The sequence below is a fragment of the Xenopus laevis genome, chromosome 6S, assembly GCF_017654675.1.
Source record: "Xenopus laevis strain J_2021 chromosome 6S, Xenopus_laevis_v10.1, whole genome shotgun sequence".
Taxonomy (NCBI): domain Eukaryota; kingdom Metazoa; phylum Chordata; class Amphibia; order Anura; family Pipidae; genus Xenopus; species Xenopus laevis.
In genome coordinates, this window is record NC_054382.1 from 115,209,821 (window position 1) to 115,236,112 (window position 26,292).

General features: G+C 41.6%; 1 protein-coding gene across 1 annotated transcript; it reads right to left on the reverse strand.

Annotated features, from left to right (window-relative positions):
* Positions 1–19,264: 19,264 nt before the first annotated feature.
* Positions 19,265–22,434, reverse strand: LOC108695396 (potassium voltage-gated channel subfamily S member 2). The gene is made up of 2 exons (XM_018223875.2): positions 21,966–22,434; positions 19,265–20,849 (listed from the first exon to the last, which is right to left on the reverse strand). Exon 2 carries the CDS (start codon positions 20,815–20,817, stop codon positions 19,384–19,386), a length of 1,434 nt encoding a protein of 477 aa, XP_018079364.1. The 5' UTR covers positions 20,818–20,849; positions 21,966–22,434; the 3' UTR covers positions 19,265–19,383.
* Positions 22,435–26,292: the final 3,858 nt, after the last annotated feature.

A 26,292-nucleotide genomic window follows, 5' to 3' on the forward strand; every position in this document is an offset into this window, starting at 1 on the left:
CATCTCACTCAAGTGATTGGAGTTAAAATGGATGGGTGAAATTTACTTACAAAAAGTACAACTTTTTACTCAATTCATTGCTTTTTATACTGAATACAGTTTTTACCCATAATTCCACTGTAATTGTGGGGATAAGCAGAAGTGGGCGCTATGACATGAATTGCCCGTAATTCAGCTAAAAATGTTTGTCTGGATGGTGAAGTTTATAGTCTCAACATCATACCAACTGCACCTGATTCTTTAGACCAGGGATCCCCAACCTTTTTCACCCATGAGCAACATTCAGATGTAAAAAGAGTTGGGGAGCAACACAAGCATGAAAAATGTTCCTGGGGTGCCAAATAAGGACTGTGATTGACTATTGGTAGCCTCTATGTGGACTGGCAGCCTACAGGAGGTTCTGGTTGGCAGTACATCTGGTTTTCATGCAACCAAAACTTGCCTCCAAACCTGGAATTAAAAAATAAGCACCTGATTTGAGGCCACTGAGAGCAACATCCAAGGGGTTGGGGAGCAACATGTTGCTCGCGAGCTACTGGTTGGGGATCACTGCTTTAGACCTTTCGATGCTGGCCAGAGTGAGAAACATGAAGATTAAAGTTACCTTCCGGGATCCCCTATGTCAATTGGCATGAAATTCTAAATCTAAACATCTGAATGGAGTGGTTCAATGGCACTTGGTATCAACCCAAAGGAGCAATGAGAGGACAAAACAGCCCAGGGCTTTCCCTGCAAGGACCATCCCCTCTCATCCGCCAGATCTAATGACAGACACATATTATACACTAAATGTCAGTGTGTTTGGAGAAGGATCTTGGGGTTTTTGTAGATAACAAGTTGTCTAATTCTGGGCAGTGTCATTCTGTGGCCACTAAAGCAAATAAAGTTCTGTCTTGTATAAAAAAGGGCATTAAAGGGCATGTAAAGGCAAAAAAATAAAATCCCATTTTTACTTTCTATAATGAAAAAGAAACCTATCTTCAATATACTTTAATTAAAAAATGTGTACCGTTTTTATAAGAAACCTGACTGTATGCAGTGAAATTCTCCCTTCATTTACTGCTGTGGATAGTAATTGTCAGATGGTCCCTAACTGCTGAGCAGGGGAACAATCATACTTATGAACAGCAGGGGGAGCCCCCACCTTACTTCCCAGCCATGCAGAACTCAAGCCGCTTTGTTTATGACGATCCCTAAGCAGCCCAGACCACACTGAGCATGTGCACAGTCTTAGTCTTGCAAAGATGTTTAACAAAGTTAAAAAATGGTGACCCCCTGTAGCCAACTTTGAAAGCATAAATTATTTGTTTGATTAGGCTTGTGGTGCAGTAAGTTCATGTTTATATTTAGTATACAAAATACAGCATTTCTAGCCTTATTCTGTTTTAGTCTTTACATGCCCTTTAATCCACCCTACACTCTGCAGATCTATTCCAGATGTGGGAGGTGGAAATCTCTTGCTCAGGTGCAGTATTGACTCACATTGACTCGCACACAGTTGTTTTTATTTGTTGCCTTATTTCTGTTACTTGTTTCTTCTTTTATACATATCAATGTATTCTGACTGATATTTCAACACCAATTACGGAATATACAGATGTTTTAAGATTTTACACTCTGCTCTGCTGTAATATGCTCTCAGCAGCTTTTACCAGTTTATCTGTATAAGTCTAACAAGGCAATGAGTTGATACTAAATACGATGCCTGAAGGAGAGACCCGAAAGCTGCCATTTTGTAATCTACTAAACAAGCCAATAAAAGGCAACACTTACTCTACGTTTTCCTGGGTTGACACCAGGTCTAGGACTAAAGACTCACAATAGAGACCTATGTGTAAATCCAACCTGCAATAAGTAACCCCTGATATATATATGAGATACGAATCTCCTCCTAATTACAATATGGATTTCAATTGAATTGTTTAGCCAATCAGTTCCTAACAAACACCCATTCCAAGGAGTCCATCTGGTTCTTAAATGTAATTTCACTGATTCTCTCTAACAATACTGAATCCAATTTCTCATTGTGACAAGACATCTATAGGTTTTTCCATCAGATTTACAGGCCTGGTTTCTGGGAAATTATCCAATAATCTTTATCTTCTCCTCGCTAAATTAGGTTTAATATGATTTAACAACCTCGGAAATTCTCCTCTCCTTTATTTACAGGATGTGTCTTTGTGTAATGGTGTCGCTGTCATGAAGCTGCATTGAGGTCTGACTCAGTAATTGGGTATATATGGGATAATGATGTACACTTCCAGCTATCAGTGATTCTGCACAAAGCCACTTTGAAGAATATACACTGAGAATTCTGTTGTAAATGTGCTGCAAGAGATGGCTTTCATGCTCCCACTGCACTCGGCTATGCCCAGTCACTAGTAATCTCCAAACTGGCACATGGGTTGAGCAGATGGAATAACTTGAGCTGTTCATTTTACATTGCTTTTCCCTTCTTTCCTGCCCCTCCATTGGCCTGAGTATGAAGTCTGTCCAACCAATAACTGGCTGAAAATCATGCAGATATCAGGAAGGTTCAAAATCCCATCAGATGAGGGGCGCATAATCTAGTTGAGTTTGTTCTCCCCCAGTGCCAGTGGCAGAGGCAGACTGGAGGGTTTGACCCCCCCCCTGCTGCAGCCACAACCCCCTCCACCCCTATCCCAAACAACCCCCCTGTGCATTCCTTAGTTTATCTTGTTGTAGTCACTATCAGGGCCTGGGGGAAGGTAAGGGTGCAGTGTCTAGGATGAGGAGCAGGCCATGGGGCCAACCGGGTTTTTTTTCCCAGGGTCGAGCTGGCCCAGTCCAACCCTGCCCAAGTCCATATTTTGCCGATCCTGCCATAGATGCAAAGATCCGCTCGTTTGGCCACATCGCCAAACGAGTGGATCTTTCCCCGATATGCCATTAACAAACATGGCTATATCGGGGGTAATCTGATTGTTCGGCCGTACGGCTCGATTCGTACGATAGGATCTGTGTGTCTATGGCCACCTTTATTACTCCCGGCGGGGGTGGTCATGGTGAGGACTGGGCTATGACATGACAATTGGCAACTGGCCAACTACTGCATCACTCCAGGCCCAGACTGGCAATCTGTAGGTTTTGGCAAATGCCAGAGGGGCTGCTGTAAGATGTCATAGACACTGTCTATTTAGTGGGCTGTTTGGGCCTCTGTGTACCTCGTAGTTCGGGTCTATTTTGACTCTCAGTCCAGGCCTGCGTCACTCTCTGCGAATCCTGCCCGGTTTTCCTAATTTGAAAAACTGGGCAGGCAGTTTTGACCCGGACGGCTCAAAGAGCCAAAGTACAGATCATTTGGCAAGACCAGTCACGTTTGGCCTACTTATGGCCATATCAGAAATCCTAGCCCCAAATATGAAATATATTTCCAATGATTGTATGGTATTGTGTAGAACCAGTGTTTATATTTTCATTTTAGCAGCTCTGTGCAATTAAAGAAATCCCCTTCTTACTCATTTAATTGTGTATTTGGAGGATGCTGCCCATAGAGCAGTGATCCCCGACCAGTAGCTCATGAGTAACATGTTGCTCTTCAATCCCTTGGATGTTGCTCCCAGTGGCCTCAAAGCTGGTGCTTATTTTTCAATTCCAGGCTTGTGAGCAAGTTTTGGTTTCATAAAAGCCTGGTGCACTGCCAAACAGAGACTAAATGAAGATTGAAAATCCACATAGGGGCTACCAAATGGCCAATCACAGCACTTATTTGGCACCCCAAGAACATTTTTAATGCTAGCATTGCTCCCCCAATTCCTTTTACTTCTGAATGTTGTTCATGGGTTCAAAAGGTAGAGGATCCCTGCCATAGAGGGTACCAGAAATCTCCCTAGAATGTGTTTTGTAGGTGTCGTTAGCTTTTGGTCTAACTGGGGTTGAGGTAGGTGGAAATAAAGGCAGGAGCTCACAGAGGTTCACAGGACACATTTCTTTAGGTACATAGGCTTTCTAGGAGTAATAACATGTATCTCTAGACATGAATAAGGCTTCAGCTACCATTGACATGTGCCTTACAGCAGCCCAGGTATCTAGGGAAGTATCTCTGGGCTATAGAATGTAATAAATACTGCTGCACTAATGCATAACGGTGGCCCCCTCTATCCAACATGTACAACAGAAGTGAAAGGATGGAAAGTCAATGGCTTAGAGGTCATTTGCAGCTCACGGCATCTTTCCTGGAAATCGACACTGCCTACAACGGCATTGATTGCATTTCTACATTTTTTACACAGTTGTTTTTTTATTGTTGTTTAAACGAAGATTAAAAAACACCCGGCATTCCCTTACAGCCAAATCCTCCTCTTGCACCCAGCCGTACAGAAGCTGCATCAGATCCCTGAACCCTGTAGTGTATTTTGAGCAGAACTGTGAGCCACAAAGGATCCCTGTACTTATATCTGCCATAGAGAGGACAGGGCACCATGACTCCTTGTGTCCCCAACATGAGATGAATGTGCACAAGCTGGGAGCATTCCCAGGGACTCACTTATATACATAAATGCCACCCAGGCCTGGCTTTGCTTATTTGGTGCCCTTAGGCCGCCAGGTCCTAGCGTGCACGCGCAGGGGGTGGAGTTTATGAGCATAAGGTGGTCATGTTAGGTCCTGGCAGCCTCTGGCTCCTAAGAATGTGGATGGGCAGCATGCCGCCCCTGAAATTTTCCTGTGGCCCATAAAAATCTGGGAAGGGGTTGCCACCTGATTTCACCCGAACAGCCCAGTTTTTGAAAGGTCTGGCTGGGTTAAAAGTTTCTGTCTGTATTTCCAAATAGGACATTAAAGTGAATGACATGGCGATCAACTAATCATTGATCACCACGTCATCACGCCTGCCCCTGACCTCACCGTCCCCGCCCCCTGATATCACCCCTCTGACATCACTAGCTTGCCCCTACGTCACCAGCCCGCCCCTGCCCGTTTTTGCCAAAAAAAAATAGGTGGCAACCCTAAATCCGGGCCTGATGCCACCCACCTAATCTAACAAGTAGTGATTTGAAATCAAGTAGATTTTAATCGAGCAGGTTAAAAAAAGCTATCATTGCAAGGGCCACATCAGTTAGTGCCATTGGCCTGCATTTACCATTTTTGTGATCTGATTATTTGGTCCAAGGGCCCAAACTTGATGTCACAGGAACATGTCAGGAAAAAGTCCTGCTTATCTGCAACCTTGCGAAATGGGCGGATCTCTAAGTGTATGACCAGCTTAAGGGCTTTTCCGAAACACAGGGGAGCGCAGGTCCAGCCATTACCATTCTTTCTTAATGGGCTGTCCTGACGATGATGGAGTGCAGGATGTTGCCAGGGTCCAAGTTACCCTAGCAACCATGCATTGATTTGAATAAGAGACTGGAGCATGAACAGGAGCAGGGTCTGAACAGAAATATGAGTCATACAAAGTAGCAATAACCGTACATTTGTAGCTTTACAGAGCATTTTTAGATGGGTCAGTGACCCCATTTGAAAGCTGGAAAGAAGGCAAATAATTTAAAAACTATAAAAATTAATTAATGGTAACTAATTAAAAAGTTGCTTAGAACTCCCTCCCCAGGCACAGCTCAATATTATTTGAAACAATTGCCTCCCAAGGTTACAAGTGGAGCAAAGATAAAACACAGTGTCAGGGGTGTGAATATCATGTACTTATAAACTCTGGGGCTTTGTGTCATGGTTGCTGTTGATACAAGGCCAATTTAGGGAGAACAAAGCCAAATCCTTTGTCTGATTAGTGTATATATGAAAAGCCCAAATTAAAAAAGCTTCCTGTATTATTTCAACTCATTCATTTCTTCATAGCTGTTTGTTGTCTGACAGTGTCCTGTTGTTTGGATCCTTACGCCATGCTCCTGGGATTATTGTGTTACTCGAATGCTTCCAACACTTCCGCAAAGTGGATTGAACTATAATACTACAGGGATTTTGTTATGAAATATTTCACCTTCACACACAACGGGATTTCCATCAGAAATATCAAAACCTTCTGTTAAAGCGACTCATGAAATCATTTAGCCCCCCCCCCCCCAACATTTACACTGATATAAACACAAGGAAAATGAAATGTTTAATAGTCTCAGTTTATGGTTCCTAGAAGCCGGGTGCTGTGTTGCTGTAATGATGGACGCTGTGATATTCTACTGAATTCTATAAGAAGTTATTTGTGGTGTTGCCACCTTTTCTTCGAATAAAAACTATCCTTCCAATATCGTCATCTTTCTTTACTAGTATTGGCATCAATCAGAATTTTTACTGACCAGGCTGGTAAAATACTGGCCAGATGGCAACCCTATGGGGCAAATTTACTAATTGCCTATGGGGCAAAAATACAAATTTTCGCTTCAGAAGGCTTCTCCACACTTCGTTAATTCATAGCGAATACGCTTATTTATCAAATTGCGAAGTTTCAGCGTGGCAATCAAATGCTGGCATACTTTTGTCGATTCAAAACGAATTTTCACTACCATTACTTCCTAGCGAAACTTCGTTAACATACTTGCGCTTACGTCAATCTAAATATGGCGGGTACATATAGGTCGTATATATGGAAGCAAAATAAAGACAAAAGAGGTCTTCTAATGCCCTAGACATGAGCCCACCCTAAAACAAATGTGGAATGAGCTTCAAATGGTTAAAAAAATATATTTAACAGTTACAACTTTTAAGCTTAATCCCACATTAAAATATGAAAAATCTCCAGTGTTTTGTCTTTTTTATGACTTTTTGGAATACAGGATGTGATGTCACTGACATAAGATTGAGGAGGATGTAGCTTCATCTTATCAGTTCGCCAGGTAACGATCATTCATCTGGCGAAAGGACTCAAAACTCCGTTAGCGCTGAGATTTTTCGCTAGCAAATTGTCCTCTACGCCTCTTAGTAAATTGCCGATGTCCCTGAGAATTAACTTTTTTGCAAATTTTTGCTAGCGACGGCCACTTTGCCCTTTAGTAATTTTACCCCTATGTATTTCTCCAAGTCAGTGCCTTTAATGAATTCATGTGTGAAGTCTTTTGGGGGTAAAGGGGAACACAAATGATGAATTTGCAAACGGGCAAATGTATTATTCCTTTGTCCTTGGGCTGTACCCCAGCTCTGCCCCTGATGCTTCCTTGGCCAAATCCACACCAGTCCTCATGGAATTTGGGGCCCTGGCAGAACCCCCAGATTATCCTTATGTAATTGTGCCATTGCTTGTATTGGGCCCCAGATAGGGAAAAGGTTACTTATAATGTTGTGGCCCTTCAGCAAAACTTTTCTCCACTTTGCTCTCATTCCCCATCTATTCCCCTTTCATTAATTTAAAAAAATATTTACACTTAAGGGAATGTACAGTTAAGCTTACAGGAGGTTAATAAACACCTTTCTGTGTCTTGGGGGACATTGTGGCATATTTAGGACATGCCAGCTAAATATTCCTGCTCCCCCACCCCATGTGTGCAGGATTGTCATCTTATGATCTTATGAAAATTGTTTTCTAGAAATGTCCCTCCTAGAGCATTGAGCACCAGGTAGATTTTTACCTAAGAGGCAATGTTTTCTGCATAGCTCTATAAAACTGTATAACTTCTGTCATTTATGTCTCTAATTTTACATTTCTGCTGGCAATTTGTTATTTATCAATTTCCTGCTAACTGGTACCAATCATATGTCAATATGGATTAAGGGGCTGATTCACTATGGGTCGAATATCGAGGGTTAATTAACTCTCGATATTCGACTAGGAATTGAAATCCTTCGACTTCGAATATCGAAGTCGAAGGATTTAGCGCAAATGCTACGATCGTACGATCGAAGGATTATTCCTTCGATCGAACGATTAAATCCTTCGAATCGAACGATTCGAAGGATTTAAATCCAATGATCGAAGGAATATCCTTCGATCAAAAAAAGTTAGGCAAGCCTATGGGGACCTTCCCCATAGGCTAACATTGACTTCGGTAGCTTTTAGCTGCCGAAGTAGGGGGTCAAAGTTTTTTTTAAAGAGACAGTACTTCGACTATCGAATGGTCGAATAGTCGAACGATTTTTAGTTCGAATCCTTCGATTCGTAGTCGTAGTCATAGTGGAAGGTCGAAGTAGCCCATTCGATGGTCGAAGTAGCCCAAAAAATACTTGTTTTTTTACTTCGAATCCTTCACTCGAATTTAGTGAATCGGCCCCTAAATCTCTTGAATAACTCTATAGAACATGACCTGTTATTAAAGCATTATCTATAGATTAGATACATGGTATATTCCTTTTCTAACTATCACATGTTCAAAGAGACTCCCGTATCTGTTCATTAGACGATATGATATCTAAGGTTTCCAGCACCCAGAATTTCATTTAAACAACCAAGACTGACGTTATGTGGACTTGGGGATGATATTTCAGCTTGATGTAAAACAGAGCAATATAGAAATGAAGGGCACAATAAATAGCAGCTGTGGAGATGATCTATAGAGCCTGCAGCTTGTTGGATTATTTGGATAAAAATAGAGACTGTGGGAGATGGCCTTTCCGTAATTAGGAGCTTTCTGGATAATGGCTTTCCAGATAATGGATCCCATACCTGTATTCAGTTTCAATTGCTTGGGGATATTGTACTAGAATTAATTCTGTTCTTCTTCCATATTTTCTGTTTTCTTTGTCAGATGGAACTGGATGAAAACAATCCACAAGTAAAAAAAAAGAATGCGAAAAGGCCCTTATACCTTTGCTCGTGGCAAGAAAGAAACTTTGGGTATCTGTACACACACATTATATATTTGTTCTTAAAGGGATACTGTCATGGGAAAAAAAGTTTTTTTCAAAACACATCAGTTAATAGTGCTGCTCCAGCAGAATTCTGCACTGAAATCCATTTCTCAAAAGAGCAAACAGATTTTTTTATATTCAATTTTGAAATCTGACATGGGGCTAGACATTTTGTCAGTTTCAAGGGAAAGTTGTGCTCACCACTATTTTTTAAAACCATTAGGCGGGGGTGCAATGAGGCTGTGACCACAAAATACATATAGTCAAATACAAGATTCCTCTGCACTCAACCCATTATCAATATATTTAAGACAGAGACATTTTGTGCATACTGCTACTGAAAAATGCCTTACCCTTTAAACAACACAGGGATTGTTTGTCCATATATTGCAATATGTTTAAGCTGGCCAACTACGTCACAGTCATCCCATATCTGGCCAGTCCTCAATTTTCATCTGATTCATTAAGAATTCTATTGCTTCACAAAATACATATAGACAAATACAAGAGTCCTCTGCACTCAACCCATTATCAATATATTTAAGACAGAGGCATTTTGTGCATACTGCTACTGAAAAATGCCTTACCCTTATATTAGACACCAGTGGGATCACCTGACTATAGTTGGGAAGGGTGGGAGCTATTGATAACGGGTTGAGTGCAGAGGACTCTTGTATTTGTCTATATTGTCAGTTTCCCAGCTGCCCCCAGCCATGTGGGATCCCACTCTGTCTGAAAACTCTATATTACATCTTTATTAGGAACGCATTTAGTGACAGTAGTAAGGAATAAAATAATTTTCACCTGAAGCAGTGAGGCAGTGAGGCTATTGAATGCTCCTCTGGATGATGTTGTGATGGGCAGGTTCTCTTGATACCTTTAACAAGGGTTTGGATGTGTTCTTGAATAATAATTATAATATACAGGACTGACAAATTAATTATGTAAGTGCACTATGTAAGAAAATATTGAATAGTTGTCTATCAAACTACAGTACAGGTGTGGAACATGTTATCCAGAATGGAACCTGGGGTTTTCTGGATAAGGGGTCATTCCGTAGTCTGATTCGCAATCATTTAAACATTAAATAAACCCAATAGGCTGCTTTTGCTTCCAATAAGGATTAATTATATCTTAGCTGGGATCAAGTACAAGCTACTGTTTTATTATTACAGAGCAAAGAGGAATGTGTTTTAAAAATTTGAATTAATTGTGGGAGATGACTGTCCTGTAATTCTAAGCTTTCTGGATAAAGGGTTTGCGGAGAATGGATCACTTACCTGTCTCTTTTCAATGTCTTCTAAAAACAATATAGCAACAGCACCAATAACCCGATGTATTTTGATTGCTTCTGCCCTTGATCATAGTAACTGTGAGTTATAATATTTCTATGAAAATCTAAAATTCCCTCCCTGTGTATAAAAGGAAAGACTACGAGTACTGAAGGGGGGAATATTTGATCTCTCTATCCTCTCCTTTGCTTTGTGTATTATTGTCAGGGAGACACATTGAAAGCTACAGCCATTCAAGCGTTCAGCTGACGTCTTGCCAAGTATCAGCACATGAGTAGGAGCCAAACCTTCATAACAAAGCTACAAATAAATCCCAAACACAGGACATTAAACACATGCAGCTAACACAGAAAAACACTCTTTATGGAACCAAATAAATGTCAATATTTCTCTCTGAGACTGATTAGAAATCACCTGATGTTTATTATTTCCCCAGTGCTTACCATTACTTAGTACTGACACTTTTCCTTATATTCTTTCCCCATCTAATATATATTTACTCTTTATTGGTGCCAACGTCATGCTGTGTGACTGCAATTATGTTATCCCTATAGGATAAAACATTAACTGAATGTAGGGCATGTGTCGAGATAGTAGTCAATCTTTGCTAGTGTTTTAACCTCTGCAACTCCCCCTGGAAAGACAGAAGCTGCATAAGTCTATTGGCTCGTGCTAAGGTGCGGGGGATGTGTGTAAGATACAGAATTTCCAAATATAATGACAATTCTTCTGCTGTGGGAGGGATTAGGATAGTGTTTTTTTGGACTCTTGTGAAAATGAGAGGAGAGATATTTGCTTCCCTCTGGGACCAGGAGCGGAACAAAGAACTACAAGATGTAGGTGTGTATGGTTGGCTTAAAGGGATACTGTCACGGGAAAACAAAACGCATCAGTTAATAACGCAGTTCCAGTAGCCTTTCTGCACTAAAATCCATTTTTTTAAAGAGCAAACAGATTTATTTTTATACTTAAATTTGAAATCGAACATGCGGCTAGACATATTGTCAGTTTCCCAGCTGCCCCCAGTCATGTGACTTGTGCTCTGATAAACGTCACCTTTTACTGCTGTACTGGAGTGATATCACCCCCTCCCTTTCCCCACAGCAGCCTAACAGAACAATGGGAAGGTAACCAGATAACAGCTCTCTAACACAAGATAACAGCTGCCTGGTAGATCTAAGAACAGCACTCAATAGTAAAATCCAGGTCCCACTGCGACACATTCAGTTACATTGAGTAAGAGAAACATCAGCCTGCCAGAAAGCAGTTCCATCCTAAAGTGCTGGCTCTTTCTGAAAGCACATGACCAGGCAAAATGACCTGAGATGCGACTACACACCGATATTACAACTAAAAAAACATTTGTTACAAAAAATTAAGTGCTATACTATACTTTAGTCAAAATATGTAAGCTCACGTGCCACATCGAGGCCTCTCATTGTACGTGAGTCCTACACTATAGAGTTAGCATTCTAAGTATGTAGTGCATTTAAAATCAAGTCTCCCAGCAAACAGTGTGACTGAGTAGTAAGACCATTGTATACTTACCCTTAACTCTAAAGCTCTAGTGAGAAAGCAAGGAGCTTTTAAGCCCCAGCTCAATAACATCCACCTATAAATAATTCCCCACTTTAAAGGCTGAATGGCAGCTATAGAAAAATTGCCAGTGCACAGTTTGCCTTTAAAAATAATTATTATAAAAGAATCAGGTGTTGGTACCACACTTTGGCCAAAATATGTAAGCTCACGTGCTACATTAAGGCCCCTCGTAGTACATGAGTCCTACACTATCTGTGAGCTGTGTATGACTAACCCGCAATCTGGTAAACTCCAGATTGTGGGTTAGACCAAGCGCTGGCACAAGAGTTTCTAGAGGCTGGTCAACGCCACAGCGTGGGTTACACCGATCCCTGGAGATGTTTTTTTCTGTGTTTCATATATTAAATATTCAATTTTATATGGTAGAATGAATTATTTGCAGTGTTATCAGTGTCATTTAGAAATAAAAACTGACACCATAAAAATAATGACAGTATCCCTTTAAGGGACAACAAACAGCACTATAGTAGAATTAGAGTTGAACAATGTCCCCTGGAGTGGAAGTGTGAAGACTGTAAATGCCTGTGTTTCACTGGTTTCAGTTGTTTCCTTTGCTTTCTATAACTGGGATCATGCGCTGTGATTTACTTTACAAGGAGCTGCAGAGCCATAACAAAACAAGGAGACAATGGCTGTCGATATTTATTCCATCTGTACCACAAAGAACAAACAAATGGCCCCAGGCTTGCGCTCCTTTTTCCCTTGCCGAGGGAGGGGGGTGAGATACTTCTACTTATATCTGATATAATGTTACAGCCCTGACACGAGCAATAAAGCTCAATAAAGGTGCAAAACATGTTACAACCCTGAGGAAGTGTCGAGATGCCACGAAACGCGTAAAGCGTAGATCCCCTTGGTGTGTAAAATATTTGGAACATTTTTAATGGAGTGATATTTTCTTGCTAATTGATCGTTAGTTCCTGATGCTCCGTGTGTTCTACAAGTTTGTGCCAAATTGAATTCCTTGGTGTGTGATTTACACACGTGCAGCACGGAGGCAAACGCTATTGGAGGTCTGATGCTCCCGACTCCTAATTTACAATTATCAATCGTATAGACATTGGATTTAATTTATATAACTTGCACCAGACCAGGGCCTCAAGAACGCTACAAGGATAGGATTTAAATTCCTACCTTTAGGGACATAAGAAAAGATGGAAAACCCAACTGCTGCTTCACTTCTGCCAAATTATTTCATGCCACCCTCACTCCTCTAACCTCAAGTTTATGTTTGCACATATAAAATAAATGTGAATCAGTTTGGACTCCCATGGGGCCCTCTATGCTCCTAGTAGCGTCTTAATCCCTTAATGATATACAGTATCTCTAAGGGTGGTGGCACACGCTACGATTCGGGGGGAGATTAGTCTCCCAGCGACAAATCTCCTCTTCTTCGGGCGACTAATCTCCCTGAAACTCTAAGGGGCCGATTCACTAAATTCGAGTGAAGGATTCGAAGTAAAAAAACTTCGAATTTCGAAGTATTTTTTGGGCTACTTCGACCATCGAATGGGCTACATCGACCTTCGACTACGACTACGACTTCGAATCAAAGGATTCGAACTAAAAATCGTTCGACTATTCGACCATTCGATAGTCGAAGTAGTGTCACTTTAAAAAAAACTTCGACCCCTAGTTCGGCAGCTAAAAGCTACCGAAGTCAATGTTAGCCTATGGGGACCTTCCCCATAGGCTTTCCTAAGTTTTTTTGATCGAAGGATATTCCTTCGATCGTTGGATTTAAATCCTTCGAATCGTTCGATTCGAAGGATTTTATCGTTCGATCGAAGGAATAATCCTTTGATCGTACGATCGCAGAATTTGCGCTAAATCCTTCGACTACGATATTCGAAGTCGAAGGATTTCAATTCCTAGTCGAATATCGAGGGTTAATTAACCCTCGATATTCGACCCTTAATGAATCAGCCCCTAATTGTTTCGTTTTCCGAAGTTTCCCGAAATTGCCTCACAAGGATCCCATCCTGCCGTGATTCACATTCTATCAGGCAGGAAGGCGTTTTGGGGAGATTAGTCGCCAGAAGAACAGGAGATCATTGGTTTCAAAGGGATGCAAAGTTGTTGCTTAGATGTGTGACTATTTGTACATTATATCACAAGCTAAATTGAGGTTGCAACCACCTACACAGCGGTACAGACAATTTAATACTAATGATCAGAAGATGAGAGAGACCCAGTTATGCACATCCTTAACTTGTCATAGGAAATGCAGCTTCCCCAAACCTTGAGCCAAGGGAGGGTCATTAGACCAAAATTGGTGATTCCCTGGCAGTTCATGTTTTTTTTTTTTTGCTCTATGACCATATTCACTGTTCGGCTCTTTTACCAACTAGAAACTGATGAATGATATGGGTTTTCTTGCTTGAAGCTCCCTTTTGAGGTCCAGCATTTTACACCCACAGTTTTCCAGTCTTTGTAAACACAAACAGTAGGTATACAATAAGCTTACAACAAATGACAATATGATGATATGAGAGAGGGACAGGCTTACATTAAACAAGAGCCACAGTAGACTTTATGGTGTTGTTCACCTTTAAATTAACTTTTAGTATGGTGTAGACTAGAGAGTGATATTCTGAGACAATTTGCAATTGGTTTTCATTTTTTACCATTTGTGGTTTGTATAATTTATCTCTTAATTCAGCAGCTCTCCGGTTTGCAATTTCCGCAATCTGGTTGCTAGGGTCCAAATTACCCTAGCAACCATACAGTGATTTGCATAAAAGACTGGAATATGAATAGGAGAGGCCTGAATAGAAAGAGGAGCAATAACAATAAATGTGTAGCCTAACAGAGCATTTGTTTTTAGATGGGGTCAGTGACCCCCATTTGAATGCTGGAAAGAGTCACAAGAAGAAGACAAATACTTCAAAAACGATAAAAGAAATAATAATGAAGACTAATTGAAAAGTTGGCCATACTATTACATATTAACTTAAAGGTAAACCACCCCTTTAAACAATATGGTTTAAGTGATATTCTAAGACAACTTGCAGTTGGGTTAATTTTTTTTTTGTTTTATAAAGGTTTTTGTTCAACAGCATTTCAGCAGGTATTTGGTTACTAGTAATGGTGTAACTACTAATGTTGTCTTGCTGTACGGCAGTGCCAATCTTCAGCCCCTTCTTCTGCTAAACATTCTGATGTATGTGGCGTGTGGGTTGATTGGGGCAACCAGTGAGGAAGCACTAGTGATGGGTGAATTTGTCCCATTTCGCTTCTCCACGAATTTCGAGAATTCCTCGCGAAATTATTAAAAAAAGAATTTGCGTTGTTACTCATCGCCGATGTCTAAATTGAAAACTGAAAAACTGTTGACGGCGGCCTGCGAAGTTCTGCGCCAAATGTATTCGCCTGTGGCGAAACGCGGAAATTCGCAGCGAATCCACGCCTGCCAAATAAATTCACCCATCATTACTAAGCACACTGCCCACTTTCTTGTTGATTTCTTTGCTGGGGTACGGCCCTTCTAAGATGTGCCACTGGTTGCTAGGGTTTAAGTTATACTAGAAACTATAGAGTAGTATGAAGGGGAGACTGGAAGATAAAAAGTGCCTGAAAAGAATGTAACATATTAATAGTAAAATACTTTAGCTCCACAGAGAAACAAATTTTTCCGCCTTGTTTCGCCATGGAAATGACGCCCATAGACTTTAATGGGCGTCGGTGACATTTCGCTGGCGGCGAATTTTTGGCAAAACGAAATGGGTCAAATTCGCCCATTCCTACTGACCTCTATTTAGGAGGCAAGAGAGGAAGGCAAATAGTTCACAAACTAAAATAAAAAATGAAGACCAAATGAAAAGATGCACAGGACATTCTATAACAGACTAAAAGTCAGCTTTAAGGTGAACCTTCAAAATGCTAGAACCTTATTAGACTTGCAATAACAACATTACAACAGGTTAGCAACACCAGTGACAGGGTCCTTATACCAATGAACTCATTACTATTGGTTTAAGATTAATAAAGCCCAGATCAGTTGCATTAATGGAGAGGGACAGCAGCAGTGGAATAAAGATCAGCCTTTCCCTCTGGCCTCCAGTGTTTTCAACAAATGTCACAACACAGAAGACAAAATGTACAGTAAGTGCAAAAAAGAGTCCTTGCCTTAATGTGTTTTTTTATTTAGAGGGTGAATGAAGTTCTCTGATAGATGAAAGCAGGTGCCCAGAGACAGTTAGGAAATCAGCATAAAGCACATTGTAGGTATAAAGGTGGCCATACACGGGCAGATAAAGCTGCAGATATCGGTCGTTTGGACCAATTTGACAGCTTATCTGCCCGTGTATGGGGGCTTCCGACGGGTCTTCCCGATCGATATCTGGTCACGATATTGATCGGGAAGGTTTGATTTTTAACCGACCGACCCGTCAGAGCCCCTTGGCGCATCGTAATTCGATCATTCGGCCATATGGCCGAACGTTCGAATTACCCCCGATATAGCCACGCAGTTAGTGGCATATTGGGGAAAGATACGCTCGTTTGGCTATGTCGCCAAACGAGCGGATCTTTGAGTCTATGGCCAGCTTAACAGTTCATACTCCGAGGCTGATCGATGTTAGTGGACTAACCTGTGGACAGATTTTGATCATTCTCAGCCACGTCACCCAGTTGGTACATTATCATATGATTGGTCCATAAATAGTTCCACTCAGCTCTACATAAAATGTTTGTGCTTCTAAGGTTAAACCATTTTTATCTTTCGCACAGAACATCTCGGTAGCAGGAATGTGCCATAAATAAACAGTATAAACTCACAAACACGGTTCCACAACAGAAATTCTGATTTAATAGAACGTACACAAAGGTTATAACAAAAAAACTTCATGTCATAGACATATACAGTACAAATGCCTTATACCCTGATTCTGTTCTTGTCACAGAAGTAGGTGTGGGGTCTGTCAGTGGCCCTCCAGCAGCTGTTCAAACAACTCCCAGCAAACCCCAACATCTGACTGCCTGAGCAACGCTGAGAGTTGTATTTCAAACCCATTTTGAGGATTGCCTATTGTTGGCCAGAGGCAAATGGATTTCATAAACAGGATCAGTTGCATTAAAGTTGGGTCGGCCGACTGTGTGAATATTTTTCTTACCCACATGCGGAGGTGTGACATGGGTGGGGCGGAGGTGGGATGTGGGTGGGGCGGAGGTGGGATGTGGGTGGGGCGAAGGTGGGATATGGGTGGGGCGGAGGTGGGACGTGGGTGGGTTGGAGTTGGAACGTAGGTGGGGCAGAGGTGTGACATGGGTGGGGCGGAGGTGGGACGTGGGTGGGGTGGAGGTGGGACGTGGGTGGGTTGGAGTTGGAACGTAGGTGGGGCAGAGGTGTGACATGGGTGGGGCGGAGGTGGGACGTGGGTGGGGTGGAGGTGGGACGGAGTTGTGGCATAGGTGGGGCAGAGGTGGGACGTGGGTGGGGCAGAGGTGGGTGGGGCAGAGGCTGACGGTAAGTGGGTGGGAAGATGGGGATTGGTGTCTGCTGGGCCCTTCTGAGGATATTTTTACAGGGGGGCCCGGCGCACTCTAATTACCCCACTGATTAGGTATAAACTCTAGAGTGTTAGAAAACAATTATTACACAGTATCAGCCCTTGATATATCCCCTTTAATACATAAACTAGTTTTTGCATCTCGCCATTGCACAGCCCTGCAGCCTTAGACCTGCGTCTCCCCCCAAGGTTGTTGTGATTGTGACTCACAGAGAGATGGATACACGTTACTCTCATATTGATAAGTGGATTGTACGGAAACACAACCCCAGCACCCGCAGTGTGAGGGAACGTTCAATATCTACATTTACTGGATGTTCATTTAGCAAATGCACCACCTGACAGACAGAGACAGATTATATATATATATATTTATATACACACGGGGCACAAAGACACTCCAGGAAGCTGATAGGATCTTATCTCTGACACTGCAATAGAAACAAACACGGATATTGCTCACAATTCAGTTTGGAAGTAATTAGCTGCAAACATATTGCCTTCGTGCACAATACAAGAGCTACAGAGAGACAGAACACTGGAAACCAGGCACATCAACGGGAGTAACATAAGAACGGGCAGCATTTTGGCTTTTAAAGGACCAGTGGCAACAGAAAATGATTTCTCCCACTTGACATGTATTTGTCCCTTGTGAAGCAGAAGTTTTATTGCAGTGGGGGTTTATCTGCTCCACTGTGATCAGCCACATTCAGGGCAGAAACGCTGCTATTTCGGGAGATTAGTCGCCCAGCAACAAATCGCTTTTCTTTGGGAAACTAATCTCCCTGAACTGCCTTCCTGCCGGCTAGAATGTAAATCGCCAGCGGGATGGCACTCGGAACGCTTCGTTTTCCGAAGCCACCCGAAGTTGCCTTTACAAAGAAACTTCGGGCGGCTTTGGAAAGCCGAAGCGATCCGAGTGCCATCCCGCTGGCGATTTACATTCTAGCTGGCAGGAAGGCAGTTCAGGGAGATTAGTCGTCCGAAGAAGAAGTGATTTGTTGCTAATGCGTTTCATGCTCTAACTCATAGGCTGTGAGTGTGAAAGCCTATGAGCAAGTGCCCCACGAAACACGTTAGGCCTCTATTCACTATGTCCTAATAAACATTTTTTGTATTTACAATAAACTTTTGAACTTGATATTTTGAAGGGATTCACATTTATTGGTTTTCTAATAATTTTTGGCTGCTGGGCTCAGTGAACCCCTTTTGAAAGCTGGAAAGATTCTGAAGAAGAAGAAGGCTAATCGTTCAAAAACTATAAGGAATAATAAAGGAGTGTCAATCAAAAAGTTATTGTGAAGGTAAACTACTCGTTTAATGTATTCTTGTTAAAAAAAAATCATGGTTTATAGATATTCCTAAATGCATTTAAGTCAGTTTTATTATTTCGGGTGCTACTGTCCCGTGTAATTACTGTGTCAGGCTTTGCTTTTTATTACTTTTTGTATGAATGTGTCCCCCACCCTAATAGCTCCATACAGCAAGAGTACAGTCCCAATGCCATAAAGGAAGAACATTAGTGGTGTAACTAGTAGCGATGGGCGAATTTGTCCCGTTTCGCGAAATGAAAATTTTGACACCGGCGCTTTCGACAATTCCAATGCCGGCGACAATTAGATGCGCACCTATTTTGTCCAATTGCATAAAAGTCAATGGGCGTGCTTTGAATTTTCACCGCAAATATATTTAAACTCAGAAATTCGCCACAAATTCGCGCCTGGCAGATAAATTCGCCCATCACTAGTAACTAGATATTACTGGGCCCCACAGCAAATTATTTATTAGGCCCCAAAAATGTCTAGAGGTTGACTTGTTTTACCAGTATTTATTCAAAATGTATATGAATTAGGGCCTCATGGGGGCTCCTATATCTCCTGGCTGCCGCAGGGTCTGCTTCCTCTGTAGTTACGCCCCTGAAGAACGTCAAGGCTTTGTCCAGGGGGTGGGGGAGAGGTGAATTCTTATTTTTAGTAAGGCTACCAATGAAAGGCATGCCATTGGAGAACTTACAATTGTATTCGAACATTTTATTATATTTGGTCTCTTATTGGGGGGCCAAGGCTCCCTTCATTATTCTCGACCTATGGTTCTGTCTCAGGCTGTGAGCTCACAACTGTGTCCAACAAAGTAATTAGAGAGTGAGGGGCAACATTTACAGACAGACACATTGTTATCATTGCAGGATTGGATGCCTCTGAATATACTGGAGACCCTGCCTTTAATGTAAACTAATTAATGGAGTCAGTGAGACTTTGTTCGCTTGGAGTACTCTTACTCATATTTGTGAGGCTCGCCATGAGAGATTTTACTTTATGAGCATAGTAATCCCTTAGGTTTACAGACGGGACCTCTTTCACCCCATCACCAAAATCGCAGCTTCTCATTGCATTCTCAAGTTGTTTTTGCCTTTTGTAAAAATGAGAGAACTTATTGAATATTAAGGTGATGGGGAGGACAACAACCAAGATGCCAGCCAAAATACAAGCTGAGGCAGTTAGTTTGCCAGCGATGGTGCCTGGGACGACATCTCCGTACCCTACTGTAGTCATACTTACTGTGGCCCACCACCAGCAGGCTGGAATGGTGGCTAGCCCATCATTTTCTTCTTTTTCTATAGTGTACGCAACAACTGAAAATATTGAAATCCCAACAGACAGATAGAGCAGCAGCAGTCCCACCTCCCTGTAACTGTACTTTAAAGTGGCCCCTAGAGACCTCAGGCCAGTAGAATGTCTGGCAAGTTTCAGGATACGAAAGATCCTCATAAGTCTGAGCACTTGGGCCACTCTTCCTAGGTTGGCAAGAGTTGGGCTGCTCTCTACCACCAAATTGACTATCAATGTAATGTAAAATGGGGCTATAGATATGAAGTCTATAATGTTCAGTGGGTGTTTAAAGAACAGGGTTAGGTCAGGGGAGACTGCGAAACGCACCACCAGTTCAAGAGTGAACCAAGCTATCCCAAAATGTTCTACTATCTCAAACCGAGGGTCTTCTTCTAGACTGCCATTGGCATTGACCACTTGGAATTCTGGCAAGCTGTTGAGGCACATGGTCACAATAGATCCAAGGACTATCAAAATGGAAAGGATGCTAAATATTCTGCTCAGGATGGAGTAACCAGGGTTATCTAAAGCCAACCAAAGTCTTCTCCTAATGGTCCCCAATGGTTGCCTGTCAAATTTGGCAGCATCATGGTAAAATGCCAAGATCTCGTCAAAGGAAGACGTGGTGCTTTCCCTCTCGCTGTTCTCTTCCCACTGGTCTTGCTCAGGTTCCACTTTCCTCCCATGATAACTGTAGCTACAGCAGGAGTCTATGAAGAATTCGTTGATCCCCCAGTACTCAATCTCTTGGCAGAAAGAGAAGACGCAGAGCTCCCCCATGACATGGAGTTTGCCAGTATTGTAGAAATGCAGCACGTAGGGGAACAGTTCTGGATTCCTGTCGAAGTAAAACTCATTCTTTGTATCATCATAATCATCGCACAGTTCCAGGATGGATTCCTTGGAGCGACAGGCTAAGAGCTTGCAAAGTCGGGTTTCTGGAAACCTCAGCAGAGTGTCATACCGTAGTCTCTTCTTATAACCCCCAACATTGATGCTGATCTCTGTTTCCTCAAAGCTGGAGTCGGACAACCCCACGAGGATCTTCCCTGTCATGTTGAGCCCTCACACTGTCTGCTTCAACCGACCTGCAAGGGAAGCACACGCCAAGGAAGAAATATTTACAGGGGAACTATCGTGAAAATGGAAATTGAATATAGAACATGCTGAAATAAGAAACTTTCTAAATACAATCAATTAAAGGGATACTGTCATGGGAAAAAACATTTTTTTCAAAATGAATCAGTTACTAGTGCTGCTCCAGCAGAATTCTGCACTGAAATCCATTTCTCAAAAGAGCAAACTAATTTTTTTATATTTAATTTTGAAATCTGACATGGGCCTAGACATATTGTCAATTTCCCAGCTGCCCCAAGTCATGTTAAGTAAATGAATTAGAGCTCACTCAAATAACTGATTCCAGTACAAACAAAGTCTAACAAAATTACTGCCTTTTGCACAAATCCTGCATGTAGAGAGACATGATGTCTGGTGAGTGAGCTCTAATACATCTTCTAGGTCAGTGGTCCCCAACCAGTAGCTCGTGAGAAACATATTGCTCTCCAACCCCAGTGGCATCAAAGCAGGTGTTTATTTTTGAATTCCAGGCTTGGAGACAAGTTTTGGTTAAATAAAAATCAGGTACTGCCAAATAGAGCCTCAATGTCGGTTGACAATCCACATAGGAGTTACTAAATGGTCAATCACAGCCCTTATTTGGCTCCCCAAGAATATTTTTCATGCTAGTGTTGCTCCCCAACTCCTTTTTCTTCTGAATGTTGCTCACGGGTTCAAAAGGTTGGGGATCCCTGTTCTAGGTAAAAGGATATATTGGATTTTACCGTCAATGACTATCTGACACCCAACTCCTGCATGAAGACAGAATGAAGAGAAACAGATGCTGAGAGAGGAATAGTGAAGATTAATTTATTTCAGAAACCATGCAGAATTTCTAATTAAGCATATCTACAAAACTTCTCATTTTAGTATGATGAAGCTTATATCAAATTTTCATTTTCTCAGACAGTTCTTCACCCTACTGAAGGTAGAGCAAAAGGTTTGTCAGGGGTCACCCAGGTCCCCTATGAACTCAATAATCTGTGATTGGTGGGAGAGGAATATGTCAGCGCTAAGTACATAGATCGGCGCTAATAAGGATTCTGGCTGCCTCCATAGCACTGAATGGAATGAAGGTTGGCTCTTACCTGCTGCTGCTTGAAGTTTAGAGGCAATGGCAGGGAATCCAGTAGTCCAACTTCTAAAGGCACTTGCCATGTCTGTGCGAGGATTCCCTATGTTGCCAGCGATGTTGGGGAAAAGCGTTAAAAACAGCAGGAGGAATGAAAGCGGCGGTAGTGCTGAAAGGACAGCTCCCCGGCGCGCTCACTCCGCTCCCATTCTCCGCAGCAGCAGCAGCAGCATCAGGTCCATTGTGCGCCCGACGTTTCGCCTTTCCTCACTCCCTGGCGCCCAACTGCCACCTCCCCGGCCGAGCAGCTTTTGTTATTGTGACAGTTGCCTGGTTGTTCAGGTGCTCCCAGTGACTGATGCTGATTTCAGACTGGATTTCCTCTGCACCATGACAAAGGGGAGGAGGGAAGGATGAGCTGCATGTCTGGAAAGCAAAGTTCACCTTACACTGGAGATATGACGTGTAGGACTCACAGCTCATATGTATCGGGGAGTCCTGGGGAGGCTGATGCCCATGATGAGCTCTGACCCCTTTACACCAATTATTCAGCATGAGAAAGGGGCTGGTGCACTGGCTTAACCAGATGTTTTCGGCCCCACAGCAAATTCGTTTTAGGGCCCCCAACATATCCAGAGATTGTCCTGTTTAAGCAATATGTGTTGAAATTACTCATTAATTTGGGCCCCCTATATCTCCTGCCCCCATTAGTATTGACTTCTAATGGCTCCACGTTTCACCTGGGTCACAAAAAAAACAATATTTATTTATTTTTAGAAATAATGTACCTCTTGGGCTCATTTTGAAATTCCATGACCTGTATAACTCATAATGCTTTTTTTAATGCTCTAAGTCACACACAGACCACAGGCCTCCTGTTGCCTCTCAATTGTACTTAGCTGTCTACAGAGGAATCCTTGTTTCATATCTCTGCTTAGACTGATGATGTAATACTGAGAAATCTGTGGAGCTTTTCAGGCAGTCTTGGTGTATCACACTGCCCTGCTTGGAAGGCATGGATTTTTTTTGGACAATTTCAACACCTTTAAAGGCTTTCTTATGTACTTGAATTCTGAAAGCCTGCATCTTACAGACCCATATCCTGGGGTGTGGTTAGGTACTGATACACCTGGTGAACTTTACCATATACACTTTACCATATACAATACATAATAATATAGGTGCATATGTTACACAACTACCCACTCACCTCTTGTGCCATTTATTTCTCTTTCTTTCTTTCTTTCTTTCTTTCTTTCTTTCTTTCTTTCTTTCTTTCTTTCTTTCTTTCTTTCTTTCTTTCTTTCTTTCTTTCTTTCTTTCTTTCCTTCTTTCTTTCTCTCATTATTTCTTTCTTTCCTTCTTTCTCTCGTTCTTTCTTTCTTTCTTTCATTCTTTTTTCTTTCTTTCTCTCATTCTTTCTTTTTTTTCTTGTTCTTTATTTTTTCTTTTTCTTTTCTCTCGTTCTTTCTTTCTTTCTCTCGTTCTTTCTTTCTCTCGTTCTTTCTTTCTTTCTTTCTTTCTTTCTTTCTTTCTTTCTTTCTTTCTTTCTTTCTTTCTTTCTTTCTTTTCTTTCTTTCTTTTCTCTCATCAGGACAAGACAGTGTGCACTGTATTGTCCTGTCCCTGCACTATGCTGTCCTGTCTTGCAGAAGTTGCATATTTTTGCACTTGCACTTTTAGTCTGTTGTCCGGTACATCTATGTTGTGTGTAGCACTATGGTCCTAGAGGAACGTTGTTTTGTTTCACTGTGTACTGTACAAACGTATATGGATGAAATGACAATAAACTCTTTCTTTCTTTCTTTCTTTCTTTCTTTCTTTCTCTCTCTCTTTTTTTCTTTCTTTCTTTTCCTCTCATTCTCAGTTTCACTCTTCTTTTTCTGTTGTCAAATGCTGTGAGCTACACCAGGATTGCACATGCACATGATGTTACGCCATAAAGACCATAAGCAGCAATTCCTCAAGTAATTTAGTATAAATATCTGAATAACGGTGACATGCACCTGGGATTGTGATCTAATAACAGTGCTCTGCTCTGCGCCACGAGCTGGTGTTAAATCATGATCTGCCTATTGGTCACTCTAGATTTATGTGATTCGAGATTGTCAACCCCTGAGCCTTCAGCAGCTGTATATCAGATTCTCGCTGAGCCCATATTCTCAAAGCTAATATTACAAGTTGTATTTTTAACTTATTGTTCTGTTCAGACACTCCCCTATACCCGTGGGACCCTAACAACAAACATCAAACTGGAGAGAGTAGCACAAGAAAAGGTTAATCGTTTTAGGAATATAAAATAAATCCTAGAATACGAAGAAGTCAAGTCCAATTTGAAAGCATTTATTGAAACCCCTATGCATTCATGTAAATGTGTGTGATCACCTTACTGTTTCACAAGAACTTATTCCAGAGAGCAGTTTCTCTGCCTGGTTCTTAATCATCTCTGATAAAAGTTAATGTTCTTATGTTAGGAATGGGGGGGGGGGTTCTGCACTCACACGCAAGTTTATCAGAAGAAGGAAGAGGTTGTTTCCTATAGTAAAGAATTGCCAAGGGAGCATTTCTTATAGTGAATGTTATTAAGAGGAAAGGAATATAATTGTGCCTGAATTTGTGAGAAGGCCACGATGGACTGAATTGAGGGCAGCCAAGCTTTACAGGGGCACAAACTGACCTTACTTTTAGAAGAATGACTATAATTACAATGTAACACTGTTCTTTAATGCTTTAAATTAAAACAATATTGTTCTGTTTACAAGGAAGGCAGGTTTAGGAGCAATGGGTCAACACACCAACTCCATAAAGGATGGGACACAAGAACTGTGACCATTAAAACACTCGGCATATACTGTAGCTCTTGTGCCCTGTTATAGGAGTGTGTTGTGTTGGTGAGCCAGTTGCAGCCACACATTAAGTGCAAGATACAGCACACAGTGGGCTCTAATTGAGGAATTCCCCATTATTAACACTTGCCCTGAGCAGGCATTAAGTACTTGTCTCCCCGTGTGCTTTGTGCTTATAGGTTCATACTGTTGCAATATAATCTTCTTGATTAATCTGTGCCAATTGCACAAAAAAAAGCTACTAAAGTACAAAATTCACATTAATAACCCACTATTTAGTATGTTGAACCCAATCCAATTAAAAGCTTATTGACTGAATGCTCATATTGCTTAAAGGGGACCCGTCACCCAAACAAATTATTCAAAATCCTATTTTATCACATTAGTCAAGCAAAATGAACTTTACTTACACTGTAGAAATTATTTGAATCTTGTTTCCTTAATTCTGGGAATTAATTATTATAACAAGTAGACAGGAGCCATTTTGTGGACACTGTTATTAAGACAAGTCTTGTATCATCTCAGAATCTTGTTTGTGCACCAGAATGGGGGACCTGATGTCCATCCCCATGTACTGGTTACACAATTAAACGTTGAAGTGAACTGGGGGAATGTGGGGAGAGCAGTGACATCTAGGAAGTGATGAATGGAAAGTGAAAGTCATTTGATTGACAGCTGAGACTTTTTTTTTTTAAACTGAAAGTTTTATTGATTTTCCAAAAATATCAGTAAATGAAAAATAAAAGAAGAAAGAATACATCTCATTGTCGCATGAGTACAGTAACAGTATGAAATTAAACACATAAATAAAAAAAAAAAACAGAAAAAGAAAATAAAGTAAAAAGTAAAAGTAAAAACGGCGGCTGGGCTAGGTGTCAAAGTAAACGAGAACAATAATCATGAGCATAATCAAGGGCACATGCAGTGAGAGGACCCAAAGGAAAGGAGACAGGTTATACATGCAATGCTGAGAAAAGCAAGGGGTCATTTTCATACATTAACCAGGGCAACCAAATCTTATCGTAGGCCTCCAGGTCATTTTGCAACATGTAAGACAATCTTTCGTTAGCTGCAATGTCAATTATCTTTGCTTTAAGCATGAGAATAGGGATAGTGGGTTTTTTCCAGTTGCGAGCAATAATCAACCTGGCAGCTGTGAGAATGTGCTGTGACAGCCTATGAGACGGATTGGACAGTTTGGCCGGTTTTTTCCCCAGGAGAAAAGTGGCGGGGTCCTTGGGAAAGTCAATATGGAAGATCTTGGATAATAGTTGGGTGATGCGATCCCAGAAGATGGAGATAACTGGGCACGTCCACCAAATGTGAAGCATGGAGCCTGTGGCTTGGCAGCCCCTGAAGCAATGCGGGTCGCAAGACGGGTAGATCCGATGCAGTCGCAAGGGCACCAGGTAGGTCCTGTGCAGGAGTTTGATCGAGGTCTCTCTATTGGAAACACAAGTACTCCCCAAATTCGCCGTAAGGCTGCATTGAGACCAT